Here is a 25,289-nt window from a genome sequence, read left to right on the forward strand (position 1 = left end):
TGGAAGTTTAGGGGCATATTGCTCCCCTGCCTACTGTCTCCTGTACAAGTCATACTCACCCTAACACCCAGTCTTTCCCTTAGGCAAGTGTGAGAACCTATGCTGGAGGGAAGATAAATACACAAGAGTCTTTTGAATCTCTATCAAATGTGGTTTTTATTTCAACTGACAAGCACTTTTCTACAGCTGCACTTGTGGAACATCACATGGCAAAAACAGGAGTTTTTTCTCTAGACCTTTTTTTTTCTTTTTTAAACCTTATTAAAAATGAGATTGGTCCTAAAAATATAGAAAGAAATAAATTTAAATTCACAAAAAACTGTACATTATCAAAAAGTCACTAAAACACCACATTTGGTTATATAAAAAGTCAAGTCCCTTTTGTTGTAAAAGGAACATGGAAACTTGTTGGTGTCGATGGTGTGGTTTCTTCCTGTTACCAGACTGATAGAGGGGAGGGGAAACAAAGGGGCAGGGGGTGGGTTTTATTATTATTTTTTTTTTACCTGCCTTCCCTACCGAATACTCTTATTTGACAAGAAGAGAAAAATCCACCTAGCTCAAGGGGCAGTGAAGATGAGGGAAAGAAACATGAGAAATGGCCCCTTTGATCATGCCCTACCCCACCCCCTTTAAAGCCCCCACTTCTTCAAACTGAGGCTAGGATTCCACCCCACCTTAAGAGTGCCTGGTCCCTAGGGAAAGAGATGGAGCTGGGAGAGGAATACAAAACAGGAACATGGAGATTTCACTCCCCCGTCCACCTCGCCTCCAACAATAGAAATTAATCTAGTACATTTTATACCAGGGGAAAACTGCCATGGGGAGAAAGAAGAGCCCCCAACTATAACAGTTCCAAACGTTTGACTAACACAAACTTTGTTACAGCGCAGTTATTTAGATAAAATATAAATATTTATGCATAATATAAAGTCAATTCAAATATTCTTCAATCCACCTCTCAAAAGCAAAAAAAAAAAAAAAAAAAACCAACAAAAAAACATAAAATTAAAAGTTTTGAGGTTTATCTGACAAAAAAGGCGACTTTAGAAATAGGCAATGGGGGAGGTGGGGGGCATAAAGGAATAAGAAAAGGGCTGCCCCAGGACCTCCCCACACTGCCCCCCACCCCCTTCAGTGGCTGTCCAGTGCTGCCAGAAGGACAAGGAATGCTCCACCTTGCCTGGCACGCCCTCCCCCACCAATGGAACATTTCTTGGTCACCTGGGCTCTCTGCTTGGGCCGCCAGCAGCCGCCTCCCCAGTGCAAGTACCCGTAATCTCTGATGGGAGGGGCTCTGCTGAGCAGGAGAGCAGGGGGTGGGGGCCCATGGCTGTGGCTGGGAGTTAGCAGCTTTCCTCTCACAAGCTGGGGCTTAACCTGGGCATAGTCACATGTAGGGCAGCGGTGGGCCCAGAGCCCTCTTCCCTACTCTCTTGTGCTCTGGGGTCTCTGCTGCTGGGAAAGGGGCCCCGGGTATGAAGTAGGTAAGGGAAGAAAAGCACAACTAAACCCACAGAAGCTCATGGGATTAGGAAAAGATCCAGTTCTACCCCTCTCCCTACAGAAGCTTAAGACTCCAAGCTACTGAAAGGAGAGGGAGTTCCTGCTGAAAGATTGCACAGTTTGAAGAGGCTGGAACAGAAATGCCTGGGAGAGGAGACACAGCCTTATACCCAGAAAAACTGCTCCTGTGGTTTCCCAAGGACAAAAATGTGATGGTTTGAAACACTAGGGAAGGTGGAAATAAAAACAGATACTTAGGGAACCTGGATGCCATCAAACAACACAGGGCACAATCACAGCATCCTCCCACCCTCCCCCCTTCTCCCACTCACACACACCACACATACCCACAGACAGACAGACACACACACACACACCTCTCTCTGAGGCCAGCTGATTGCTACCTGGCCTCCATCTTGGGAGTGCGCCCAAACTCAGCAGTAGTTGTCCCTGAGGAGTTCCCAAGAGGGAGGTTTGGGTAAGAGGTGGGGAAGGAGGCTGGAAGGCCCAGGGTCCAGGGTGCCTCCCTGCCCTCTCCCCAGCTACTGAGTTTCAAAAAAGGCTAGAAACTCAGCACATGAGGAGTATCCAACATTATAAATGGGATAGCTATTGGCAGGAAGATGAGGACAGAGAGAAAGACAGGGACCTCTGAACTTCTTTTTCCTCTGAAGGGAAAAAAGATTTGGGGGAAGAGAGAGGGGGAGAGGAACCCGTACACAATAGTTTTACATTATTGGATGAGAGAAAATCTGAAAGTAGGGAAAAGGAAAAATTGAGAAAGTGAGAAGCAGGGGAGGGACTGAACATGGAAGCAGCATGTTCAGGGCCCGGTGTCCGGCTCGACACACTTGGGAGTTAAGTCCACTTTACTGGCCGTCACTGCGGGTCCACACACAGTACAGAGTGTTTCTCGGTTTCACACATTCACTAGAACTATTGCTATTGTTAAACAGCCCCAGAATGCTGGGGCACGTACAGGGAAGGAGAAGAAGCTGGGAAGAGGAAGCAGGGACTTCTTTCCTCCTCCTCATTTTAAATTAGGAAATAAAACAGAAAGGAAAAATTATTTCTTTCTTTCTTTTTTTGGCTTTCAGTCCAGAAGGACCTCATCTCTGCCCCTCTTATTTGAGGAGCAAGAGGAGGAAAGGGAGAAAGGGGTGTAGGTAGGGATAAGAGGACGTAGGGCACTGCCAAGGGTGGGGTCAAAAATCAGGATTAGATCTCTGACTTGAGTCTGGACCCAGGGCAGCATCAGCAGGTAAGAATGGCAGGGTATTTTTTGTTTGGAGGGCAGGGGGAGATGCCACCAGGTGACTCCCCACCTCCCGTGCCTCACAGATTGGCCTGTTTTCCCTGATAAAACTCCTCCCAGCGGCTCTCGAAGAAGCGGCGCATGATGTGCCCAGCCTTGCCCACTTCAGAGTCATCCTCATTGAAGGTCTGGCAGTTGTCAAAGACCAGGAGTGCGTCTGCCGCGAACTCCTCCGAGCTGGTGTACCTGGGCAGGATGGAGGCAGAGCTGTGAGTAGGGGCGGGGGGTGGGGGGAAGGAAGAGTTACAGCAGTGACACACAGCCAGGGGAGGTGCTGATGTGTCTACCTACCCTCCCCGGAGCAGTCGCTCCCGCATGGTGGAAAAATCCATAGGGTTTTTGATAATGCGCCGGTACCCGCTCACCAAACGTGGGTTCACGGGCTCCAGGAAAGGCCAAGCTGCGTCATGGGACTCCATCTCCATCAAGATAATCCTGTCATTTCATTAAAGGGACAGAGAAGGCTGCGTCACAGGAAGCACATACCCTGACCCCTCTTAGCCCTTTACTGAGGCAAAGGTAGAGCCAGAAGTCCCCAGAATTCATTCAACTCACTCGCAAAATGTGAGATCACTGTGGTGGTTCCGCATGGAAAGTCGCCGCCGCTTGGAGGGGGACAGCCCTTCTTCTGAGTAGCGGGGCGCCGCTGGGCTTTCTCGACCCCTTGACAGTACCCGGCGTCGGCGGCCATCCCCCTCTGGGAAGTTCAGCTCATAACTACTTTTCCGCTTCTGGCCTCGTTTTGGGAAACCAGGCTTCTGAGTGAATCCTCCCTCTACCTGCTGAGGATGGGAAAAGGTGAGATGAGTAACAGCTGGACGGGTACTCTGCTTACCCTCCAGTTCATTACAATCCCTGCTTGTCTAAGTGTGATTGAGGCTTCGAAATACTTCCACACATGTGCATCTATTCACGTAAGCCAATAAAGGAGGTAAAAGGAAAAGTATAATCATGAGGAAAGCAAGTGAGGCTACAGAATTTAAGTGACTTTTCCAAAGAAGGACCAGAAAGAACCCAGGTCTCCTAGCATCCAGCCTGGAGCTCTTTCCAAGGAGAGACTGTGGCATGGTAAGAAGTGGTTATCTGTAGGACTAGTAACAAATGGGGTGAGAAAGAAAACCTTTGACTTAGAAGCGGGAATGAGAAAGCAGAAGCCTTACCTGGGCCAAACATACTGCACAGAACCAATCTCCTTCTGGGACAGCCTCCATCTTGGGCCGATGGCAGTAAATGTGGCAGCCGCGGTCACACCCATCACAAAGCAGAAGAAACTCATCATTGTCACCCTTCCGGCAGACGAGACAGGTCTAGACCCAGGATATGAAGAGGCGAGGTGAGCCCTCAAGCCTCTGCCTGCTAGTGACCCCACCCACCGGGCTGGCTGTCCCAGCTTCTTACCACTTTGTTGACGGACTTCTCCCAGGCAATCGACCTCTCCAGCTGGCCCAGGCACAAGCACACCTGGGCCGCACTCCTGCACCGCTCAAGGGTCTGTCGCCATGCTCGAATGCGAGGGGTGATCTCATATGATCTGGGGGGAGAAGGTGGCGATCTTTGGATGAGGAGCAGGACCCATTAAACTTACCCCTTCTCCCCAAGACTGAGAATGGGTGAGAGGGATCACTCACATCTCTGTAGTGGTGCACTGGGGGGCACTACTGGGCGTGCTGAGCAAGGCCTTCTCTAGCACCACCTCATGAGCTGGCCAGAGGGGCTCCCGTAGATACCGCCGCTCCACATTCTGCTCCAGGGCAGCCAGACGCATCACAGCCAGGTCCAGAGGGTTGGTAGTTTTACGCTGGGGTGCCAGTCCTTCCCTACCTCGACCTCTCCAGGTGATATCCTCCTGAGAGTCAGGTAGATGCTCACAGTAGGACAAGTCTTCACGAGTAGAGTCTGGGCTGGGACAGGTCCAGCCCTGCAGGTGGGAGAGAGGAACAAAACTCATTGTAAATAAGCATAGAAAAAAAATTAGCATCATAAGAGGTCACTTGTGAAGTGAGCACCCAAGGTTTTTCCTAACAGAGTCCAAGAGATGAACACCTCCCCCTCAACTTCCTAGCCGGTGCCAGCCCCAGTGTACCCGAATCTGCAGATCAGACAGGATAACCCGCTGTTCCAGCTCCTCTACCCACTGAAGCACGGCCAGGTCTGTCTCATAGGTCTTCTCTTTGGGGCACCAGCTCATAATCCCTTCTTGAGAGGCAGGTAGCTGACTGGGCTCAAAGATGGGGTCTGAGAACACAGAAGACAGAGGGAAAGGCCCATCAATCAGGCTCTTGTCCACAGCAACAGCTCAACATTTACTCTTGGCTCTTCAGCTTTGGGTCAAAGTATCTTACCAGTTGAAGGTCGTAGGCAGACTTCCTGTAAGAAGTCCCTGTGCTTGTTTAGGTGTTTGTGAAGTGCCTTTTCTCGGATGCCTCGGGGGTGCAGGGCCTTGAGCGTGGCATCCAGTGTCTCAGGATCTTGGATGCACCACCAGCCAGAGCACATCTCTGTGAAGAGTTTATGTGTGGGGGTGGGGAGTGGGAACTAGCTATGAATTCCACGGCCTCTATCTGATGCCACCCCAAGGGTACTCACCTGCGGGGACGGGCTGGGCAGTCAGCTGGGTTAGATAACGCTGCTCTATCTGTTTGAAGAACTTACTGGGGGGTCTCCCTCTCCGTTTTGGCTGTCCTAGCCCTGTGAGACTCTGTGGTGTTCCCCCAGGGTCTCCTGCTCGCCTCTTAGCGGCCATCCCAGGTAAAGGGGTAGAAGAGAGCTGCACTGGAGAACAGGGGTTGGCAGCACTGGGTCTACTCATCTGTGAGATGAAACGTAAGGAGATGAGGGTATTTTAGTGTTTAGAGGAACCTAATGGCCCTACCCCTTGCCCCAGCTTCAGCAACAGCCCGCACCCAAGCAGTGGAGCCTGTAGCAAGATGAAGTCAATTGCATACCACGAATTCTGGCTACTTACTGGCTTGGAGGGGGCAGGTTGCTGAGGGGAGAGGGTAGGCTGGTCCTCAGAAACTGCAGGGGGTGGTGTAGGGGCAGCATTGCAAGGCATCTGGGCTGAGAAGTTAAACCAGGGAGCTTGAGAATCGGGGATGGATTCTGCCTCATCAGGCTCTGGCTCCTCCAAGGGCTGTGTTGGGGTTGGGTCCAGTTTTCCAGGGCTGCTGTCAGGTGTGAGGACTGAGCTGCTCAGTAGGGAGCCATGGCTCTGAGTCTGGCTCAGCCAAGACAGGAAGGCTGACTGGCTGAGGTCATGCTGGCTCTGACCCAAGGACAAGGGGGAGCCTTCTGGCTCCAGGAACCCATTTTGGGATTGGGGATGGAGCTGAAGCTGGGGTTGGGGCTGAGCATGGGCCTGAAGCTGAGGATGGGGCTGAATTTCAGGCTGAAGCTGGGCATCAGGTTGTTCTGAACCCTGACCCCTAACAGGGGATTTAAGGTGCCTAGGTTGCATAGACCCAGGCTTAGTTTTCCGAGGTCGGCCTCGGGCCCGGGCAGGAGTACTGGCAGAGGTGCTGGAGCCAGCTAACTCCTTCTTCAGAGAGAAGGGGGCTGGGCTGGGGGCTGGATGGGCTGCCACTTTTAAGGAGTCAGTTTCCTGCTTTATCACATCCTCAGGAACTGTAAAGAGAAAGTGAAGAGCTTAAGACATACACTGATATATAAGGAGAAGAAAGAGTGAATAATACTGGATATACATTTTATTTTTCTCTTGGACTTAATCCCCCTGCCCTGCCCCCTCCTTGGCTTGAGATTCAATGGGGAACAACCTGTTATGCCAATAAACAAAGTATCTGGGAAAGAAACACTATTCTCAAGTAATCATCAGAAGCAGCATAATCATAAGCTAACATTCATTAAGAACCAGATAGATGTAAAACGCTATCCTAAGAACTAACTCATTCTAATCCTCTCAATCACCCTATGAAGTACACATACTATTATTATCTCCCCTTTATAAATGAAGAAACTGAAGCATATAGCTAGCTGGTAAATGGCAGAGCAAGTAGGTAAGAAGTCTTACTCCAGAGTCTGTTCTTTTAACCACTATACTACACTGATTCTCATAAAATGAAAAAAGCCCAAAAAGACTAGACAGAAGAAAAGGAACTGGTTAACTTTGGTTAGATAGGACTCAATTCAGGCTCCCATAAAACACCTACCTAAGCTCTCCTCTGTTCCTTCCACAAAGATACCAGCCAAATAGGGCAAGACCCAATAGCGGCGTCTGTAGCGGTCCTGACCCAAGGAGACTGCCCGAAGCATCTGGGATGAATGAAGCAGCTTTTTTCGAAAGAAGAGCTGACGCTGGGTAGGCAGCGGAAAAAGAAGATGAATAAAAAACACATTTCCAAAGAGTAACTCTGTCTGATACATGGGAAAAGGGCAATGGCTCTCAGCTTCTCTATAAAATTGATACCATCTGGGACCCCACTCATAAGGTGATCAAATCTCTTGCAGCCCACATCTCCAGCTCCTGGGAGGTTAGGAGCACAATACCTTGCTGAGTTTTTCTATTTGGCGCTCTAGCTCTGGGATGCTTGATGCTGTGGCATCAACCTGAAAGAGAAACAAATGGACAATGAGAGAAAGGGAATTATCAGAATCAAGAAAGAGAAAAAAAATCGGTTTTCTAACTCCCACTGTCCTCAATGTGTGGTTAGTACCTCTCCATCTCTTCGACCCCTACGGCCATGGACAGCCGCCACAGTCTCTTCCTCTTCCTCTTCCTCCATGCCACTGGTCTCCTCCATGATTCGAGAACTGCGCCTCCGCCCCAGGCCCTCCTCTGGCCCTTGCATCTCTACCTCCGGTCGCCCAGTTCGCTTGGCCAGAGCAGTTTTCAGTCTTGAAACAGATTAAAGGAAGCTGTGGTGAGGAACTTGAGACTGCCACAAAAGGAACACCTGGAATCTAAGTCATCCTGAGCCCTGGGGTAAGATCCCGGCCCCAGGGGAGAGGCTATGCGCAGCATCAAGTTCCAGGCAAAAGGAAGTCTTGGCTATGCTTCACCCTTTCCCCTTCTCTCCTCTCTGGGCTCCATCCTCTGTCCTGTGCCTACCTCCGGAGCCGGCCTTCGACAATCCACTTGTTTTTCCTGTAGCTGGACATACTCTCCAGAGTCTTGTCAATCTCACTGGAGGAGAACAGGGAATGAGATTTTGAGGTAGAAGTGGTAACAAACACAGAAAGGAAGGGAGACTCAAGGGTGAAGGGGCTGTAGCTGAACAGGAGTTTCATCCTAGAAGGGCACCTGGGTGGCTCAGTCAGTTAAGCTTCCACCTTTGGCTCAGGTCATGATCTCACGGTTTTTGAGTTTGGGCCCAACACGGAGCTTGCTGTCAGCGCAGAGCCTGCTTCTGATCCTCTGCCTCCCTCTCTTTCTGCCCCTCCCCTCCTCCCCGTTCGGAAGCTCTCTCAAAAATAAAAATAAACGTCGGGGTGCCTGGGTGGCTCAGTCAGTTAAGCGTCCGACTTCGGCTCAGGTCATGATCTCACGGTCTGTGAGTTCGAGCCCCGCGTCGGGCTCTGTGCTGACAGCTCGGAGCCTGGAGCCTGCTTCCGATTCTGTGTCTCCCTCGCTCTCTCTGACCCTCCGCTGTTCATGCTCTGTCTCTGTCTCAAAAATAAATAAACATTAAAAAAAATATAAAATTAAAAAAATAAAAATAAACGTTAAAAAAAAAAAAGAAAAGAAAAGAAAAAAGGAGTTTCATCCTACAGCCTAGGTTGGATAAAAGTCTTAGATTCTCCCTGGGAAGGTACGAAGATACAGTCCCAAGTTGCTCCAGCATCTCCAGAGCATGGCAGTGGATACACACCACCCAGGACGACTTCAGGATGGCTAAACTCCTCCCCTTCTTGTTTCCACCAAGGCATACAGTAACCTTCCCCACCCTAGCCCCTCACTTGATGATGAGCGTGGAACCGTTGAGTTCATGTACAAGGAAGGCCAGGACAGCAGCCTTCTGCTGGGGTGGCTGGGCCTGAAAAGGCTGGGTGCGCAGGCTGTCACAGAGGGCTGGCTCCACTCCATACGCCATGAGGAAGCAGCGCAGGATCTCAGACACATTGTCTCTTGTCAGTGGGATCTCAGACACCTTCTCTCCCAAGATCTTTAAGGACTGTTTGGAGGAGAACAGAATAGGAGTTATGAGAAAAAGTGGAACAACACAAGTTGAGAGAATCTGGAATAAGAAAATACACTAGGAGAGAACTATGAGGTGAGAAGAGGTAAAGAATGAAAGTTGCGGGGCGCCTGGGTGGCTGTCGGTTAAGCGGCCGACTTCGGCTCAGGTCATGATCTCACGGTCCGTGGGTTCGAGCCCCGTGTCGGGCTCTGTGCTGACAGCTCAGAGTCTGGAGCCTGTTTCAGATTCTGTGTCTCCCTCTCTCTGACCCTCCCCCATTCATGCTCTGTCTCTCTCTGTCTCAAAAATCAATAAATGTTAAAAAAAAAAAAAAAGATTTTTAAAAAAGAATGAAAGTTGCTAAGATGTGATGAGAAGACAAAGAAAAGGTACAAAAGGAGTAAAACTAAAGGAAAATAAAATAAGGCGAGGGAAGTCAGAAAGAAAAACAGAAGAGAAAATATAAGGAAAACAGAAATAAGAAGAAATCAGATCTCCCTTCACTTGCCCTCATTTAGGGAGGGGCTTTCATATGTTTAAAAGAAAAAACAAAACTGAGACAAAGCCCTGGATCCCAGGCTCCCCAACCCATCTGGGAAAGGCCCTCACCTGACAGTAGGAAGGCAAGCCAGGATCATAGAGCGCAGCCTTCAGGAGCCGCACCAGCAGATCTTGCACCTCACCCAGGCTGTCGCCTTGACACAGGAGTCCCTCCTGTAGGACCCCCAGGCTGGGTACATCTTTGGCAGGGTCAAAGCCCAGCACCTTGCCGAAGCTGTGCAGGAATTCCACGATGGTCAAGCAATCTGAGAAGGCCCCACTGGGCAGGATCAGACCAGGGATGCGTGAGAAGTCAGGTAGAGGCTGTAAGGATAAAAGTGGTAGGGTTGTCAAACATAACTGAAGGCAACAGTCCGGATATCTAGGAAGTTCTTCCTTGAATGGAAATGTCCACACAACTGGCCCTTCTAGAACCCAGAAACCCAGAACCTGTTACTGTCCCCTCACTACCTGATGGTCAGTCAGACACATATCCTCTGTGGGCTTCTTCATCTCCTCCAAGATCATCTGCTGCCTCTGCCGCTCCTCCAAGCGCCTCTGTATGGCCAGCGTTTTATCTGCTTTACAGGCTGACTTGCCTTTGGCCACTTCCTCCTTTTCCTTCAATTTTACCTTCTCTTTCTTCTCTCTCTTCACTTTCTCCTTCAGTTTTTCCTGCTTTGTCTTTACCTTCTCCTTCTCCACCTACTCACCCAAGGGAGAGAGGAACCAAGAGTTCCATAAAGATTCCAGTCACCACCCTTCCCTGGTCCCCATCCTCCCCACCTCAGAGCCCACAAACATGGCTATAAAACAAGACCAACTCACACATGTCTTGCAAAATCAGTTTGGTGACTTCAAAGTTATACTTGTGTGTACATGCACCTACCTTGGGTTTCTTCTTAGCTTCCTTCTGCTTTAAGCTCTTGGTCTCTTGTTTCCGCTTGTTTCTGGCCTGTAAACCATAAGGGAAGTCATTTCTCCTCAAACTCTGAAAGCATCTCTGCTTGGGCTAGGATTAAAAAACAGACAAGGGTGCTGGGGAGGAGAGGTGAGAGATGGGATGAGGGGTTGGCAATGGATCAATTCTCTCACCCTGGAGTAGTTACCCATGTGATTCTTGAATGAGCCCAATTTTCTAAATCAAGCCCCCCAAAATTCCAGGTAATGAAGGTATGCTGCTACATGAGGTGGGGAGGTGGCAAATGAGGGAGAAGGAAGAAGAGACAACAAAGCAGACTGTAGGAAAAGCTAACCCACTGTGTAATCTCTCTGATGTCCCTCACCTGCCCTTGGACAGTAGACTGACACTCTCCTCGTTGTACCTTCTGCTTCATCTTCTTCTTGATTTTAGTCATCTTTGCTTTATCCTCCTCATTCAGTATTTCTGTGAGGGCAGGAAGAAAAATGAAGGGTGTGGCAGATAGATCTCTAGCATTCAGAGTAGCACATGCCTGTCACAAAGCTGGCTTCCCAAGCAGCTCCCTGAAAAATCTAAAAGTTTGGTTTTTGGTACACATAAGAAAATGCTGGGGGCGGGGGGGGGGGGGGAGGTAGGGAATGTAGAAGAGACACTGGCTGTGGGGTAGCACAAAAAACTCAAATGGTATCTCCTGTCCAGAAGTCCCAGCCCCTAAAACAGGTGGGACTACTTTAGAAGGGGTCCTAGAAGCCCCAACAGAGTAGCTTTGTAGCCGATCTCTCTCCCAGGCTACCCAACAATGGCAGCTACCCACACACTGATTTTAGAGCAGAGAAAGAAAACTGCCAGGGAAAGAGGGTCGTCTCCAAAGTTGGAGGCACCAATTAACAAAAAACGTGCCAGAAAGAAAGGGCTCAAATAATGGACATCGCAGTAGAACTGGATCAACAGTGACATAACTATTGCTTATGTCCGGCTCTTATGCCTTACTCTACTAAAAAATACAAATTTCTTTGCTTTTGCAAGACTGCATATTGAAGTGGAATGCTGCAAACAATAGAATATTTAAGAATTGATGTTCTTGATAGCATAATACATATTCTATTCTGGCATGAACACACTACCAGCACCACAGCTATATGGCAGCCCTCCAAATTAGATAGATACTATCTGCAGATAAACCAGTATATACTTCTAGTAAAATGTGTCTTGCTCCAGGTCATGTGGTCAGAATGTGGCAGAGCTGGAACTCTGAAGAGGAGTCAGAAGACTTTTTTTCTAATTTTTTCGAATTCTTCACTCTACAGCAGGGTACATGCAATATTTATTGAAAAATTACACATATTACCTGTCTATCCACTAAAACAGCATGAATAATCTTTAGATTCAGATGTGAATTCTGCACCTCCATGATGGTGGCAATGAGTAAGGTAAAAGTGTACAACCCAAACCAATAAGCCAAGGAGCTAAAAGATGGCAAGGAAGGACATGGAAGCCCTCTCCTCTCCTATCAACATCTGGGGACTGCCCAAGGCTCCACTAGGATAAGCAATTCAAGAAGAAACTGGTTGTTAAAAAAGTACCACAAAAGCGCTGGGACCCTGGTGCTGCTTTCCAGGGAGGAGAAGGTGATTCAGAAGGTTCATTCTGTCCAGACAATTAATATCAGTCATGCTCCTAAGAAACCCAGGCATCAGCAAGTCCTTAACATTTCTTTTTTAAAAATTTTTTTTTTCAACGTTTATTTATTTTTTTTTGGGACAGAGAGAGACAGAGCATGAACGGGGGAGGGGCAGAGAGAGAGGGAGACACAGAATCGGAAACAGGCTCCAGGCTCTGAGCCATCAGCCCAGAGCCTGACGCGGGGCTCGAACTCACGGACCGCGAGATCGTGACCTGGCTGAAGTCGGACGCTTAACCGACTGCGCCACCCAGGCGCCCCAACATTTCTAATACTTCAGATAGCAAGCAGAATCCTAAAGTAAGAAACACCACTGTACCTTGCGCCTCCAGTTTCTTTAGGAGGCGGTTATCTGTCTTATTCAACAGCTCGGTGATTTTGACCTTCGGTGGCCGACCTCGTCCCCGTTTCACCTTGGGGACTTCCTTAGTCTTGGCCTTCTCAGTGTTTCGAGGTCGGCCCCGTTTCCCCGTAATTGCCTGAATCCTGGAAGGGATCTCCTCTGCTGAGAGCTGCACCCATTGCAAGCCCTAAGGTAATGAAGAAACCTGTTATAATGTGAGGGTGCAAGCCACCAGATCCTTGAATCATTCAATGCCCAGAACCTCCAAACCCCACAAGAGGAAGCTACAGCTTGTCCACCAACTCTTTCTCAGAGACAAAAGTGTATTTAACCCTGCAATGTGCACCTCTGGCGTGTCTCTCTCTTCAAAGAAATCTCCAACAGGCATACGGGGACTGAAACTGAAGTGCTCACGACGGACATTGTGTACCACGTTGCGGCTCAGGTACTAAAAGGAGAAGGAAAAGTGGCATTAATGAAGTGACAGCCCTATCATGCCTTGGTCCAGCAATAGCACAAGGATAAGCCAAAGAGCAGAAAATGCTAGCCTGTTGCCACTGGGCCCAAGAAAGGGGCCTGTGCTTCCCTTAAAAAGCCCGTGAAGGGGCGCCTGGGTGGCGCAGTCGGTTAAGCGTCCGACTTCAGCCAGGTCACGATCTCACGGTCCGGGAGTTCGAGCCCCGCGTCAGGCTCTGGGCTGATGGCTCAGAGCCTGTAGCCTGTTTCCGATTCTGTGTCTCCCTCTCTCTCTGCCCCTCCCCCGTTCATGCTCTGTCTCTCTCTGTCCCAAAAATAAATAAACGTTGAAAAAAAAAAATTTAAAAAAAAAAAAAAAAAAAAAAAAAAAGCCTGTGAAAGCTACATTACCTTGATCACTTCTGGGAACTGTTTCATCCTCTTCCCACAGGGGCCATAATACCATGTCTCCCCCTGCCATCGGTGGCTACCCTTCTTGATGCGCACCTCTCTCCGCCACCTGCCAGAGAAGCACACGTGCCCTGCCGCCAGGTCACACCCCTACCCACACACAAGCCACCCCAGGAGCCAAGCCCACTGAGATGACCCTCCCTGCATCTGTCTCGCTAGAACTGCATGTAGACGCAAACAGCATGAGACACAAACTTGGCTGGAAAGCAGATCCACAAATCCCTCAGGGCCTTGGAGAAAAGTAACCCACCCAACTACATGTGCCCAGAAAGACCTCCACTCCTGCCTTTACATAAAGTCAGTATAATGAGCAGCCAGGAACCCCCTCCCTGATGCCATTCATGGCAATGTCTGGGTTTCCAGCAAAGAGGAAGAAGACTTGAGGGAATAAAGGCAGAAAAGATAGGTGGGGAGGCAAGCAGAAAAGTAAACTTGCTGCTGACTCCATGAAATGCCTTCATAGGCCAAGGTTTAGTGAGGAACTCTGTTCTGAGAAACAGATTATTCTAAGACTAAGCCCTATCTTTCTCTCAAAACATTAAGCAGAATTCTGGGACTCCTGGGTGGCTCAGTCAGTTGGGCTTCCAACTTCAGCTCAGGTCATGATCTCACAGTTTGAGTTCGAGCCCTGCATCTGGCTCTGTGCTGACAGCTAAAACCTAGAGTCTGCTTCAGATTCTGTCTCTTCCTCTCTCTCTGTCCCTCCCCTGCTCGCACTCTGTGTGCCTGTCTCTCTCTCTCAAAAATAAATATTAAAAAACAAAACAAATCAACCCTTTAAGCAGAACTCAGACTTGGTGACCACAAGTAGCCTAGAGGGGTGGGAGTGGAGAAGATCAGGAAGGCAGTTATTCTTATAAGTCCCTTGATGTCAACTGGCTTGCTCATTCTGGTCACATACTATTCCTGCCCTTACCTCTCCAAAGAGCATTAAAAAATAAATAAATAAATAAATAAATAATCAATCCCAATTTATCAGAACTCAGCCATTCCTCATTCACTGCTATCCCTTCTCTAAGCATATAAAACAAGTCAGCTAATTTGGATATCTGAGCTCTAGGGTCACCTGCGGACTTTGGAAAAGATAACAGCTGCAGCCCCTGGAGCAAAAAAAAAAGTAGCCACTAGATGAGGGAAGAATAGGTGAGCGGAGGCAGATCCTGGGAGAAGAATAGCCTAAGAATGTCAGGCATTATCATTGCAGATAACTGTCCTTTAATCCATTCTTGTCTAGCCCATTCCTCTCCATCTCAGAAGAGATGACCTCTCTTTCCTTCTTCCTAGAGTCATTCATTAAATTTGTCAAGGTCAACATATGGAACAAACTTGAGCATTTACCCATGCTGGAGGGGAAGACGAACTTCTTCTGGGGTAGCAATACGTCTCCTCAGGACATCACCTTGGGAGGAAGACAAGGAATATCGAGTTAAGAATTCAAACAAAACAGGGAAGGCCAGCAGGGAAGGGCTAAATGTCACATAGGACAGAAACTTTTCTTGGAACTGGCTAGGAGTAAAACAGAATCTGGACACTCACCACTACCAGAAGTAGTGACTCCTTCTCCAGTGATTTCCTCCAGGTCAGCAGTGGTTTCAGGGAGGCTGCTGACATCTTTATCTGCCGGGGAAGCTGTTGGGAGGACAGCTGCTGGGGAAGCTGCAGGGGACACTTTTGGGGAGGTCACCGGGGAGGCCGTCAAGGAGACTTCTGAGGAGACTGGTGGAAGGGCTGCTGAGGAAGTTGGAGAGACGGCTGGGAATGCTGCTGGGGAGATGACTGGAGAAACTTCTGGGGAGACTGCTGGCGAAACTGCTGGGGAGACTTCTGGAGAGATTTCCAGGGAGGCTGCTGGCGAAACTGCCAGGGAGATTGCCGGGGAGGCTGTTGGTGGGGCTGCTGGTGAAGTTGCTGGATGGAGCTGAATAGTGGATGACTGGTCAGGGGCTGGCTGGGTCAGAGATGGTGGGAAGTCTGAAGACTGAGTCTCCATTTCTTCCTGTTCTGCATCACTACCATTGTTCAGGTCAAAGGTGTTATCTGGAATCGAAAGGGATAAGATGGATAAGGAAAAATAGTGTCCTACAAAGAAAGAGAATCTACTCAGTCAAACCTAGACTAAGCTAAACAGAATTACTTCCAGTGCTTTCCCCTGGGGTTGGAAAATGAGAAGTAGCCTCTGGCTATCCTCCCCAACCATTCATGAAGGTCAAAGAGCAAAGATGCTGCTGTCACTGTGTGAAGAAGTACCTTCTACCTGGAGCCAGTAAGGCCCCTGGCCTTTTTCCTCCTTTCCCACAAGTTCTTCTGGGTGAGGGCAGAAGTCAGAGTGTAACAGCCTATGCCTTTAGTCTATCCCATAGCCCCCTCAGCTCCCAGCAAGGCACCCACCCCTAAGACTATAACTATGGAACTGGTTCTCTCACCTTTTCCTGGGCCACAGACTCTCTGTCCTACCTCTCTTCACTTACCTTGCAGGACAGACTCCCCAAGGACAGGTGGAGAGGTGGGGCTGGCAAAGATAGAGGCTGAAGTTTGACTATCATCTGCCAGGAGACTGAAGGCAGTGGCGTTATTGAGAGAAGGGCAATCAAGGGCAGAAATCACAGGGCTGTCCTCAAGAGGCAGCTTGTCCTCTGTACCCATCAGCTCCGTGTCATCTATACCATAGAGTCCTCCACTCACTGGTTCTTCAGGATGTGGAAAAATCAGAAAACAAGATTTAAGAAATACTGGTATTATATCCCAATTCTAGTTCCCATCTTTCTAATATTAAATTAAGGACGTATCACAGGTCTCTCCCTGAAACAGTAGTCACCAGACTTTAGGGATTGTAAAAGCTTGAAATAGAAATGAAGGGAAAAGCATTGACTCTGTATTAACCCACAGACCAACGGAAAATTCTAGCATCCATCACAAAATAGGCCTTTCTTATATTTTCGTGGGGTAAAAGGTAATTGTTCACTGGCAACAGTTTCCTTTCTAGTTACTGAGAACTCAAATAGCCCAACTGTGTGGTAATAAGTCCTTATCCAGTGAATTATTACAGCTCAGGGCTCTTGGCCAAAAGGAACACTAGGAGAGAACCTGGGAAATGAACCAATTCAGCTCAGAGTGCAGTTGGCCCAGTCATACAGTGGCATGAACCTGTGGTTGGCCACAGGATTATCTGGAGGCCCCAATGCCCCAAATTCCTAAATACTTTCCCTGGTTTACTATCTCTTCTAGGTGACAGAGCTGGCTACCTTCTACATGGACATATTGAATGGAGCCAGCCTCCAAGCCTACCCGGTGCCAGAGGGTTGAAGGGCTCCAGAGAGACTTCACTGAGGATTGGAGTGTCTTCCAGTTGATCAGGAAGATGTGAAGGATCATCTAAGCAGCTCACTGTGGGGTCAGGGACCAAGACTGAGACCTCTTGGTGTAATGATTCCACAGAAGGGACAGAGCCATTGTAGCCACACATCTTCAGTTCTAGGAAATCCCAGAAGAGGGCAAAAGTCAAAATCAGGGCCTTAAACTGGTTCATTCAGCTACAGTAGACAGCCAGTCTTTGCTAGAGGGATGTTCATTCTTTCAGTAATTAGGGGTACCAGTTTTATGTTGGATTCCAATCATACCAAGATACTCTAGTGAGCAGTGCTAGTAAAATCCTATTGCAGGTAAAGAGAAGGGAGAAGAGAGTGGGGTCTGAGACAAGAACCCTGTCATGTTCTCAGCTATTTCCCCCATCTACTGGGAACAGGTGGTAAACAGAGAAAATACCCTGGGATTTTACAGGGTGGTCACCCTTATATGTGGAATCAATAGCAAACTAAGCATTTATCTATTTTGAGGACAGAGATAAGAGGGATTGTCACATGTACCAGTGCTAACAACAACAACAAGCAACAGGAAGCTGAGTAAACAAGCAATGGTATACTCTGCCTGTTTCTTCCCTCCTTCAGGTGTCAATCACTACTAGGGCTCAGCCCACTTTAGCAGCCCAGTCTGGCCTTGCCACAGCCAAGTCAAAATTGGCCTCAATGCCCCCTGCTAAAGCCCCAACCCCTTCCTATATTTTGGAAGAAGCCCTTCTTGATGCAGGGTGTCTGTTGGGGCTGTTTCAGGCTCGCCCACCTGCCCTCTCCAGGCCAGCAGCTCTGCATGAGCTTGAAATAATTTGCACTCCCACTCTCGAGCTGGTGCTGCTGCCACAAAAACACCAGCCACTTGGCTCTGCTAATCACCAACATGCAAATCAGCCTCCACTGCAGAGAGCTGGAAAGACAAGTTTTCCTCACCTCAAAAAGCCACTGCCCCCCATAGACCCCTTTTTCCTCTCCCAACCCAACTCACAGAGCCATAGTTATACCTGGCTGCTCTTCTTCCAGCTCCAGGCTGCCTACCAAGCCAGTGCCATTCTCTGCCACAACTGAAGTCAGCTCCTTTTCTGCCGCCTCATTGGGATGGATACCACTGCCTACCTCCTGGGAGGGTGCAAAGGTCTGGATGCTGGATCCCAACATAGGAGAAGTCTGTGGGGAGGTGAAAAAACTAGGGGGTCCATTGGGCATCACCTCAAAATTCTGGTCAGGAAAGGAATCATACAGTTCCTGTGAGTCGAAGTTAAGCCCCATGGGACTCTGGGTACCGTTGGCCCAGAACTCTTGGCTCCCAGCCCGAAGGTTAGTGTTGTGACTTGGGGATGAAGGTTGCCGGCTGCCCCCAAGGATGCCGTTGAGTGGGTATTGTCCCCCCGAGAACTGGGAGAGAAGGGGTGGGTCCTTGAGGTTGCTGCCAGTATTGGTAGATGGGTACTGTGAGTAGTTCCAGAGACAGTCGTAGGCCACGCTGGGGTGATGGAGGTGTGAGGTGCTGGAGGAGTGGGGAGCAGAGTTCAAAATCCCTGAAGTAGTAGTGTGAGATACAGTAGATAAGCCATTAACATTCACATCCCCATTCAAACCTGGCAGAGAAAGAGGAAAAAGGGTCAGTTACAGATATGTATGCAAGTAACTCTACCACCTCTACCAAAAGAACAGCACTGACTAGAAAAAGGGAAGGTGAAGGGGAGGGGGATTCCCCCTCCACTATATTTATAGCTTTTCAGTCTCCAGGGAACACCAAACCCAGATGCTCCTGGATGTAAGCTTAGCAACTGCTTCTGAGGCTGCTGAGTAGGGGGCTGGGGAGCTCTCCTGGCCTACCACAGGAGCGACCAGCAGAGAGCTGGCTGCTGCTGCTGCTCAGGGTTTTTTATTTTTTTATATGAAGCTGCCTGCAGACTCCCTACAGTGACTTGCATTCTTCTCCACCCTCATTCCCTAGAGGAATTCTTCCCTTGGAAGTGGCATGACTGAATTCTCCAGGGCCCCCCCTTACCCCAGAGCCTGTTTGGCCCCACAGTGGCACCAGAAGGGACGGCCTCCACCTCACTGGCACATGCAGATCCAGCACTTTGTGCTGGGCTAAGAATAGAATCTGCAGTCACCACAGCGGCAAGATCCCAACTCAGAAGGCTGGGCTCGGTCCCTCCCCATTGGAACTAGAGGGTAATATTGCAGGGGGAAAAAAAAAATCACTGCGTGACTAGTACTACAGACTTCAGTTCTCAACACCAATGGCCACCTCTAGACTGGAGGGCAATTCAAATAAAAGGAACCAGATACTAAAGAAGCTGAGGGGGAGGAGGGTCCTCAGTGTAATAAAGGAGCTTCTATCTGCAACCCCCTTGTGGAGAACAGAAGGGAGAGGTGGTTAAGTATAAGCCTACAGCAGTATTTTTCTGCTGCAAGGAAGGAGGAAACCATTTGGGCTTCTCTCTGCTTCCAAGCATAAAGTACCTGAGACCCAGGCAAGATTAGAGAAGCACTTGGCACAGCTATGGTACAGAACAACTGATAAGCCAAATCCAGGAAAAGACCTGATCCTGGCAGCAACACTTCTGTCTGGAATTATAGACGTTTCTCTCTAGGGAACTAGGTAAGCATTTAAAACTTCCCTGTCCCTATCTTCAACTCTCAAGGACAGGGGTGGCACACACACTTCAAGCATCTGCCCTCTTCTTTGCTACACAAACTGAAAGGCAAATACATCCCAATCTTTACCTAATCCCTCCACCCCCAATCCTAGGGCTGGCTTCTCCAAGCTTTAAAAACAGCTTCTCAGAGGGCTGGACCTTTATCTCTCTCATGGGTCCACAAGTAGTTATCAGAAGCAGTAGCCACCTCACCATTCTGGCAGTAGCCAGGGAACAGGGCTGACAGAAGAGCAGGCTAAGATGAAAAAGCCAGGATGTTTTTCTAACCCCTTCCAACCTTAAGTCAAGACTAAGAGTATCACTTCCATAAACCCCTAGAACTTGTTCTTAGAAACTTGCTTTCTCTCCAGCAGCTGAAGTTCTGAAGATTTACTTCCTCCCTCCCCACCTGGCAAGAAAAAGAGTTGTTGTGAGGTAGGGGAGCCAAATCTTATCCCATCAACCTGCTCTAAAGGAATGATGCCCACTCCCTCCCCAGGCCATGTGGCCCTCACACTCACTTTTCCCTTGCTGGGGGAAGTTCATGGGAGACCCGTTAGTGTAGAGGCCCTCCCCTGAGGAGGGAGAGGGTTTCAGTCCTGAGGCAGCAGGTGCAGGGGGAAGGCCAGTAAAGTTAAAATGGTCGTTTGCCTCCATTTCTGTAGGAGGGGAGAGAGAGGGGAAAAAAAATACTGGCGGTTAAACAAGGTTATGTCACCTGGAATCTTCTAGAGGGAATGCCCCCTCCCCTCCATCTACTTACCCTTCTCCTACCTAAGTACTGGGGAGTGTGTAAGGGTACAGGTTGAAAGATGAGGTGGAGGAAATATACCCCTAACTGGACAATGACCGTACAGAAATAGTCTTTTAAAGTCAGACTCATAGAGATACAGAGTTAGTGAGAAAAACCAAGCTATAAGCCTGAAGGAATCTTCCCCTTGTGTGAATCATACTTCTTAAACTTCCAGTTTAGGTTATCCCTCTATGTTAGATATTAACCCTCTATTATAACATTTTAACCTTCTCCATCCTTTTTTTTTTTCTTTTCCCCTCAAGGTAAGGCCAGAGTCCCATTTCCAGGGACCACAGAAGGTTCTCAAAGCCATCTTTTTGATAGGAAGCCATGGAGATGGGGGTTGTTGGCAGAAAAAGCATTTGATACATTTGCTGCTTTATTATTATACTTGAGTTAAATAATTTCCATGTAACCCTATCCACAGCCCTAGACATCTGAAGAAGATAGTATAGTACCTTAGCAAAGGAATATGGAAAGAATATATTTTAGGAAAGGGGACCATAATAGCAAAACTCAAATCATCCAGCAACACTTCTACTCCTTTTTCATGGTTTTCTAAGAACATAGCTCAGAAAAATGTCAGAGGTGGAAAACTGATTAAAGAGGGTGTCCAAAGGAATATTGGTCTGTTATACCTATATGGTTACTTCCTAATGTTTTAGTTTTGTGGCTTAAATGTAAAAGGTCACAGAGAGAATAGCTGGACATCTTACATTTATAAAGGGTGGTGGCTCATTTGGGGGGCAGTATAGTTAAAAAGCTCTTCACCTTGTCCTGAATATGAGGTGATATACTACTAGGAATAAGAAGAAGTAAAGCCCTTGGTCAGAATATATTTAACTTTGACAGAGCAAAGATAAAAGGAAAGAAAAGATGCAAAAGCCAGAATTATTGTAAAAGTCTGATACATCAATCAGATACCTATGATGTAGTAGTGCATATTAATTTGATATGTAAGAAACATGATCGGGGCACCTGAGTGGCTCAGTTGGTTAAGCGTCCGACTTCAGCTCAGGTCATGATCTCACGGTTCGTGAGTTCAAGCCCCGCGTCAGGCTCTGTGCTGACAGCTCAGAACCTGGAGCCTGTTTCAGATTCTGTGTCTCCCTCTCTCTCTCTCTGACCCTCCACCGTTCATGCTCTGTCTCTCTCTGTCTCAAAAATAAATAAACGTTAAAAATAATAATAATAAAAAATAAAAAGAAAAAAAAAGAAACACGATCTGTCTTAATACAGAAAAAGCAACTCCTTGGGTTACTATGTTTTTAAAAAGGGCAGAAGAATTCAGGCAGAAAAATCTATTTATTTATTTATATTTTTAATAATGTTTTTTAAAGTTTATTTATTTCCAGAGGGAGAGAGAACACAGGTGCACACGTGAATGGGGAAGGGGCAGAGAGAGAGGGAGACAGAGAATCCCAAGCAGGCTCCGAGCTGGAACCCATGAACCACCAAGATCATGACCAAAGCCAAAAGTAAGAGTGGGACACTTAACCCACTGAACCACCAGGTGCAAGGTAGAAAGATTTCTTTATCAAGCTCCCAAGATGAGGCAATAAGTAAATCTAGATGACATTTTAAATAACCTGTTTTTAAAAAGAATCAGAAGTAAAACTTTTTAAAGAATTAAAAACATATATGACCATATGACCACTGCCCAAGGTTTGGAAAAATCATGTTTTTAAATACGCCAGATAACGCAAATTAGACACCATTAGGTGTTCTAAGCATGAACTGTATTTATGACATGATAGCTAGAAGATTTTCCAAGCTAAATACCCTAATTGTCCCTACCTTTATCAATTTTAACTGAAATTAAAAAAAAATAAAATAAAAGCAATCTGTATTTTGTTGATATAAGAGGAAAAAGTTTTTAGGATTGATCTGCTTCCCATCTTCACTCTAAAATAAGCAGCAGACCTAAACCTGCTGTGCGTCAAAGAAACTGGGTCTTACAGAGAAAAGACCTCAAGATCCCCCAGGATTTCCCTACATTTAAAAAGGGCCACTCCTCAGTAATGAGGGATCTGAAAAATAAGCATCATGAGATTAGTGATCCTTCTGAAATGAAAGGAGGAAAGTTCATTCCCTAATCTTCTAGGTTAGGTTAGGTTCCTTCCAAAGCTTACATCACAGAGCAAAGAGGACATGCAGTAATTCATTTCGGAAGTCCTAGAAATGCTATTCCTGGAGAGCCAATCTCATTGGATCCCCACTTCTTTCCTCCCCCAGTTTTATGCATAGCCCCACCCCCCATGATGTGTGTGTGACATATACACACCTTCTCTCCTATGTGCACCAAAGGATATCCTTCCACTCAATGATAGGCCACAGTTCATTTTTCCAATTTCTATTTGAATCTGTGAGGAAACTAGTGACCTTCTCCTCTCAGCTACTCTGGGAGAGCACAGCATTTCCGGTCTCATAAATTACATACTAATAAGAATAAATGGATGGCTCACAGAAATCAGATAAGTAAAAGGAATGGGAAGTTATCTAGTGCCTGAGGTCTGTTTCCCCACTAGCCTCCACTGAAGGGTCATCAGGACCACAATCGCTTCATTTACAGGAAGATTCCTAGAAATATAAAATACTCTTTGTGCTGTGCAGTGAAAATAGCACAACATAGTGGGCTCTACATTCAAACCCCAACTCTAATACTATTAGCTGTGTGACCCTGGGCAAGTTACTTAATGTTGCTGAGCCTTAGTTTCAGGATTACTAAAAATTTTAGTACTCACCTCCATGGCTTGTGAGGATAAAAAGATAACCAGCCCCAAAGATCAAAATATAAATATAATTTGAAACCATTACCAGTACTATAAAACTAGGGGTAATCCTGCCAGTCAGACTTCTTTACCCTTGACTCTTGATTTCAGATGTCACTTACCTATGGGATCATACTATGGGAAATGCAAAAATGTGGACAGCAATAAAGCCAGGGTTATTTCATTTCAACCTTCCTACCCAAGATGCTTTTCACAATAATGCCTGAAGGTAAATTATGCCCTCCCATCTATACTCTCCCTCCTACTAAGGAGAACAGGTAAAGCAAAGGAGAGTGTCTCCCTTTGAACTAATAGGATTTTGGCCAAATGAAAAAAGAAATCAGCACCCAACCCCCAGAATAGCAGACAGCTCTCATGACCAGGAAGTACAATCAGGCCAGCACCCAGCCCAGTCCCAGGAGTATGTAAATGGATCTCTTAAGAGACTCTATGCTTCATTTTTAAGAATTAAGGGACATTGCTCCTTATGCTTGAAGCAGTAAAGCCCTTGCCACACGGCCAAATAAGGCTCCTTTTCAACTGTTTTCCTCAGTCCCAATTGAAAAGCTACTTACCCTGTGGATCTGTGACATGATTTTAACACAAAAAGGCTGACAATGCACAAAGTGTTGAAATACAGATTATAGATTTCAACACTGTTGCAGGTGCCCTGACCGATTCTAACACCCAGACTTCTGAGGCTACCCCCAGAAAGACAACGAACGTTAACCATCCAGCCTGATACTTTGGCAGTAGCTGCAGCTTTTTGGTTCATTCTTCCTCTATAGTATACCAAAGTTCCACAGAGAGGTTCCTAAATTGGGGGGGGGGGGGGGGGGGGAGGCAGTCAGGGGAGTAGGGAGGGTAGGAGGGAAGAGGTAGGAAGAGATTTCAAATGTTTTCTTTTTATTAAACAGGAAATGCAAATTTTACTGTATAGTAAATAAATCATACCGCTATCTTTTGGCTCCATAATTGTGAATGTTACAAAGGATATTTGTCAACTCTACTCATCTCTGGATTCACCTACCATACCCTAATAAGTGGTTCCTAACCAGGGGTGATTTTGCCTCTGGAGACATTTAGAATTGTTGTTGAAAAGTATATACTACTGGCATCTAGTAAGCAGAAGCTAGAGATGTTCCTAATGATCCTGCAATACACAAGACAGTCCACCACACAACAAAGAATCTTCTGGTTCAAGAGATAATTTGTGCCAAGGGTGAAAAATCTTGCTCTAATACAAAAACTGCCCCATCCCCCAATTCCTGTCCCACACCCTGAGGGATTACTTTTATATCTAAAAATCCCTTCCCTGGCTAAATTGTTTTCCTCCACTAATTCAGAGTGCAAAGTGCCAACCCATGCCTTCTTCTCTAGTAAAGGACAGCCCATTCTGACAGCCCTGGTAACAATCTTCCCTTGGAACTCTGACTCAGACTACAGCATGTACAGACTGAGGCTCATTCTCTCAAAATGTGGTTTCTTTAACCCCTTTCATAGTCAGGGCAGTGAGGCAGGAGAATGATGAAAGAAGACTATATATACTAAGGGGGGCTACTCAAAGACAATTGCTATGTCTAGGCTGCTCAGGAGAACACAAAGATGACTGTTCTCTGTCCTTATTTCTTCCAAACTATGTAGGTTTTACGGCATCAATCGGATATTATGTTTTACCGTTGTATGTCCAGCACCTAATTTAGAGCTAAGTACATAAAAGAACCAAAAGAAATATTTGTTGAATGCACAGATTACACAAATGAATGAATAAATCTATCTTTTCTGCCACTGCCAGCTTACTCATCTAATAAAGGCTGTAGTTTTTGTTCAGAGAACCCAAAAATTAATTCTTTTTTTTTTTTTTTTTTTTTTTAAATTTTTTTTTCAACATTTATTTATTTTTGGGACAGAGAGAGACAGAGCATGAACGGGGGAGGGGCAGAGAGAGAGGGAGACACAGAATCGGAAACAGGCTCCAGGCTCTGAGCCATCAGCCCAGAGCCCGACGCGGGGCTCGAACTCACGGACCGCGAGATCGTGACCTGGCTGAAGTCGGACGCTTAACCGACTGCGCCACCCAGGCGCCCCAACCAAAAATTAATTCTTCACAGAGGTAACAATTTCTAGAAGAGAGGTCCCATACTTTGACATATTTTACACAGCTATCCCCTACAGAAAATAAGGCCTGGAAACAGGAAAGTATTGAGAATGTACAGAGGCAATAAATTTGAGCTCTAAATTAGTAAAATGTTTTGCCTGATTTAACTGAACACTCAAGTTACATAGTAGGTTTTAAAATATTTGTTGACTCAGGACACCTGGGTGGCTCAGTCAGTTAAGTGTCCGACTTTGGCTCAGG

At 47.1% G+C, this 25,289-nt stretch overlaps 1 protein-coding gene and 1 long non-coding RNA gene across 7 annotated transcripts in view; one reads left to right on the forward strand and one right to left on the reverse strand.

Moving 5' to 3' along the window:
* Positions 1–137: 137 nt before the first annotated feature.
* Positions 138–25,289, reverse strand: part of BAZ2A (bromodomain adjacent to zinc finger domain 2A) — a 35,555-nt gene continuing 10,403 nt past the window's right edge. For 5 of the 6 annotated variants that reach the window (XM_045462704.1, XM_045462705.1, XM_045462706.1 and 2 more), the window contains 28 exons: positions 19,888–20,025; positions 17,720–18,313; positions 16,654–16,839; positions 15,837–16,055; positions 14,905–15,405; positions 14,707–14,767; positions 13,309–13,417; positions 12,788–12,889; positions 12,418–12,628; positions 10,782–10,882; positions 10,385–10,450; positions 9,967–10,200; positions 9,565–9,819; positions 8,735–8,949; positions 7,887–7,961; positions 7,492–7,672; positions 7,325–7,384; positions 6,988–7,132; positions 5,787–6,445; positions 5,408–5,630; positions 5,164–5,319; positions 4,905–5,056; positions 4,450–4,739; positions 4,220–4,352; positions 3,982–4,128; positions 3,377–3,603; positions 3,113–3,256; positions 138–3,007 (listed from right to left, as the gene is read on the reverse strand). In XM_045462704.1, coding sequence (XP_045318660.1) covers positions 2,842–3,007; positions 3,113–3,256; positions 3,377–3,603; positions 3,982–4,128; positions 4,220–4,352; positions 4,450–4,739; positions 4,905–5,056; positions 5,164–5,319; positions 5,408–5,630; positions 5,787–6,445; positions 6,988–7,132; positions 7,325–7,384; positions 7,492–7,672; positions 7,887–7,961; positions 8,735–8,949; positions 9,565–9,819; positions 9,967–10,200; positions 10,385–10,450; positions 10,782–10,882; positions 12,418–12,628; positions 12,788–12,889; positions 13,309–13,417; positions 14,707–14,767; positions 14,905–15,405; positions 15,837–16,055; positions 16,654–16,839; positions 17,720–18,313; positions 19,888–20,023 — 5,748 coding nt within the window. In that variant the 5' untranslated portion in view covers positions 20,024–20,025 and the 3' untranslated portion in view covers positions 138–2,841. The remainder of the gene's footprint in view (positions 3,008–3,112; positions 3,257–3,376; positions 3,604–3,981; positions 4,129–4,219; positions 4,353–4,449; positions 4,740–4,904; positions 5,057–5,163; positions 5,320–5,407; positions 5,631–5,786; positions 6,446–6,987; positions 7,133–7,324; positions 7,385–7,491; positions 7,673–7,886; positions 7,962–8,734; positions 8,950–9,564; positions 9,820–9,966; positions 10,201–10,384; positions 10,451–10,781; positions 10,883–12,417; positions 12,629–12,787; positions 12,890–13,308; positions 13,418–14,706; positions 14,768–14,904; positions 15,406–15,836; positions 16,056–16,653; positions 16,840–17,719; positions 18,314–19,887; positions 20,026–25,289) is intronic. The other variant, XM_045462709.1, reaches the window with a different exon arrangement.
* Positions 2,951–17,289, forward strand: LOC123590000. The gene is made up of 2 exons (XR_006708552.1): positions 2,951–3,030; positions 16,594–17,289. It is a non-coding gene; the product is annotated as an uncharacterized LOC123590000 (long non-coding RNA).

Source organism: Leopardus geoffroyi, chromosome B4, assembly GCF_018350155.1.
Source record: "Leopardus geoffroyi isolate Oge1 chromosome B4, O.geoffroyi_Oge1_pat1.0, whole genome shotgun sequence".
NCBI classification, from domain to species: domain Eukaryota; kingdom Metazoa; phylum Chordata; class Mammalia; order Carnivora; family Felidae; genus Leopardus; species Leopardus geoffroyi.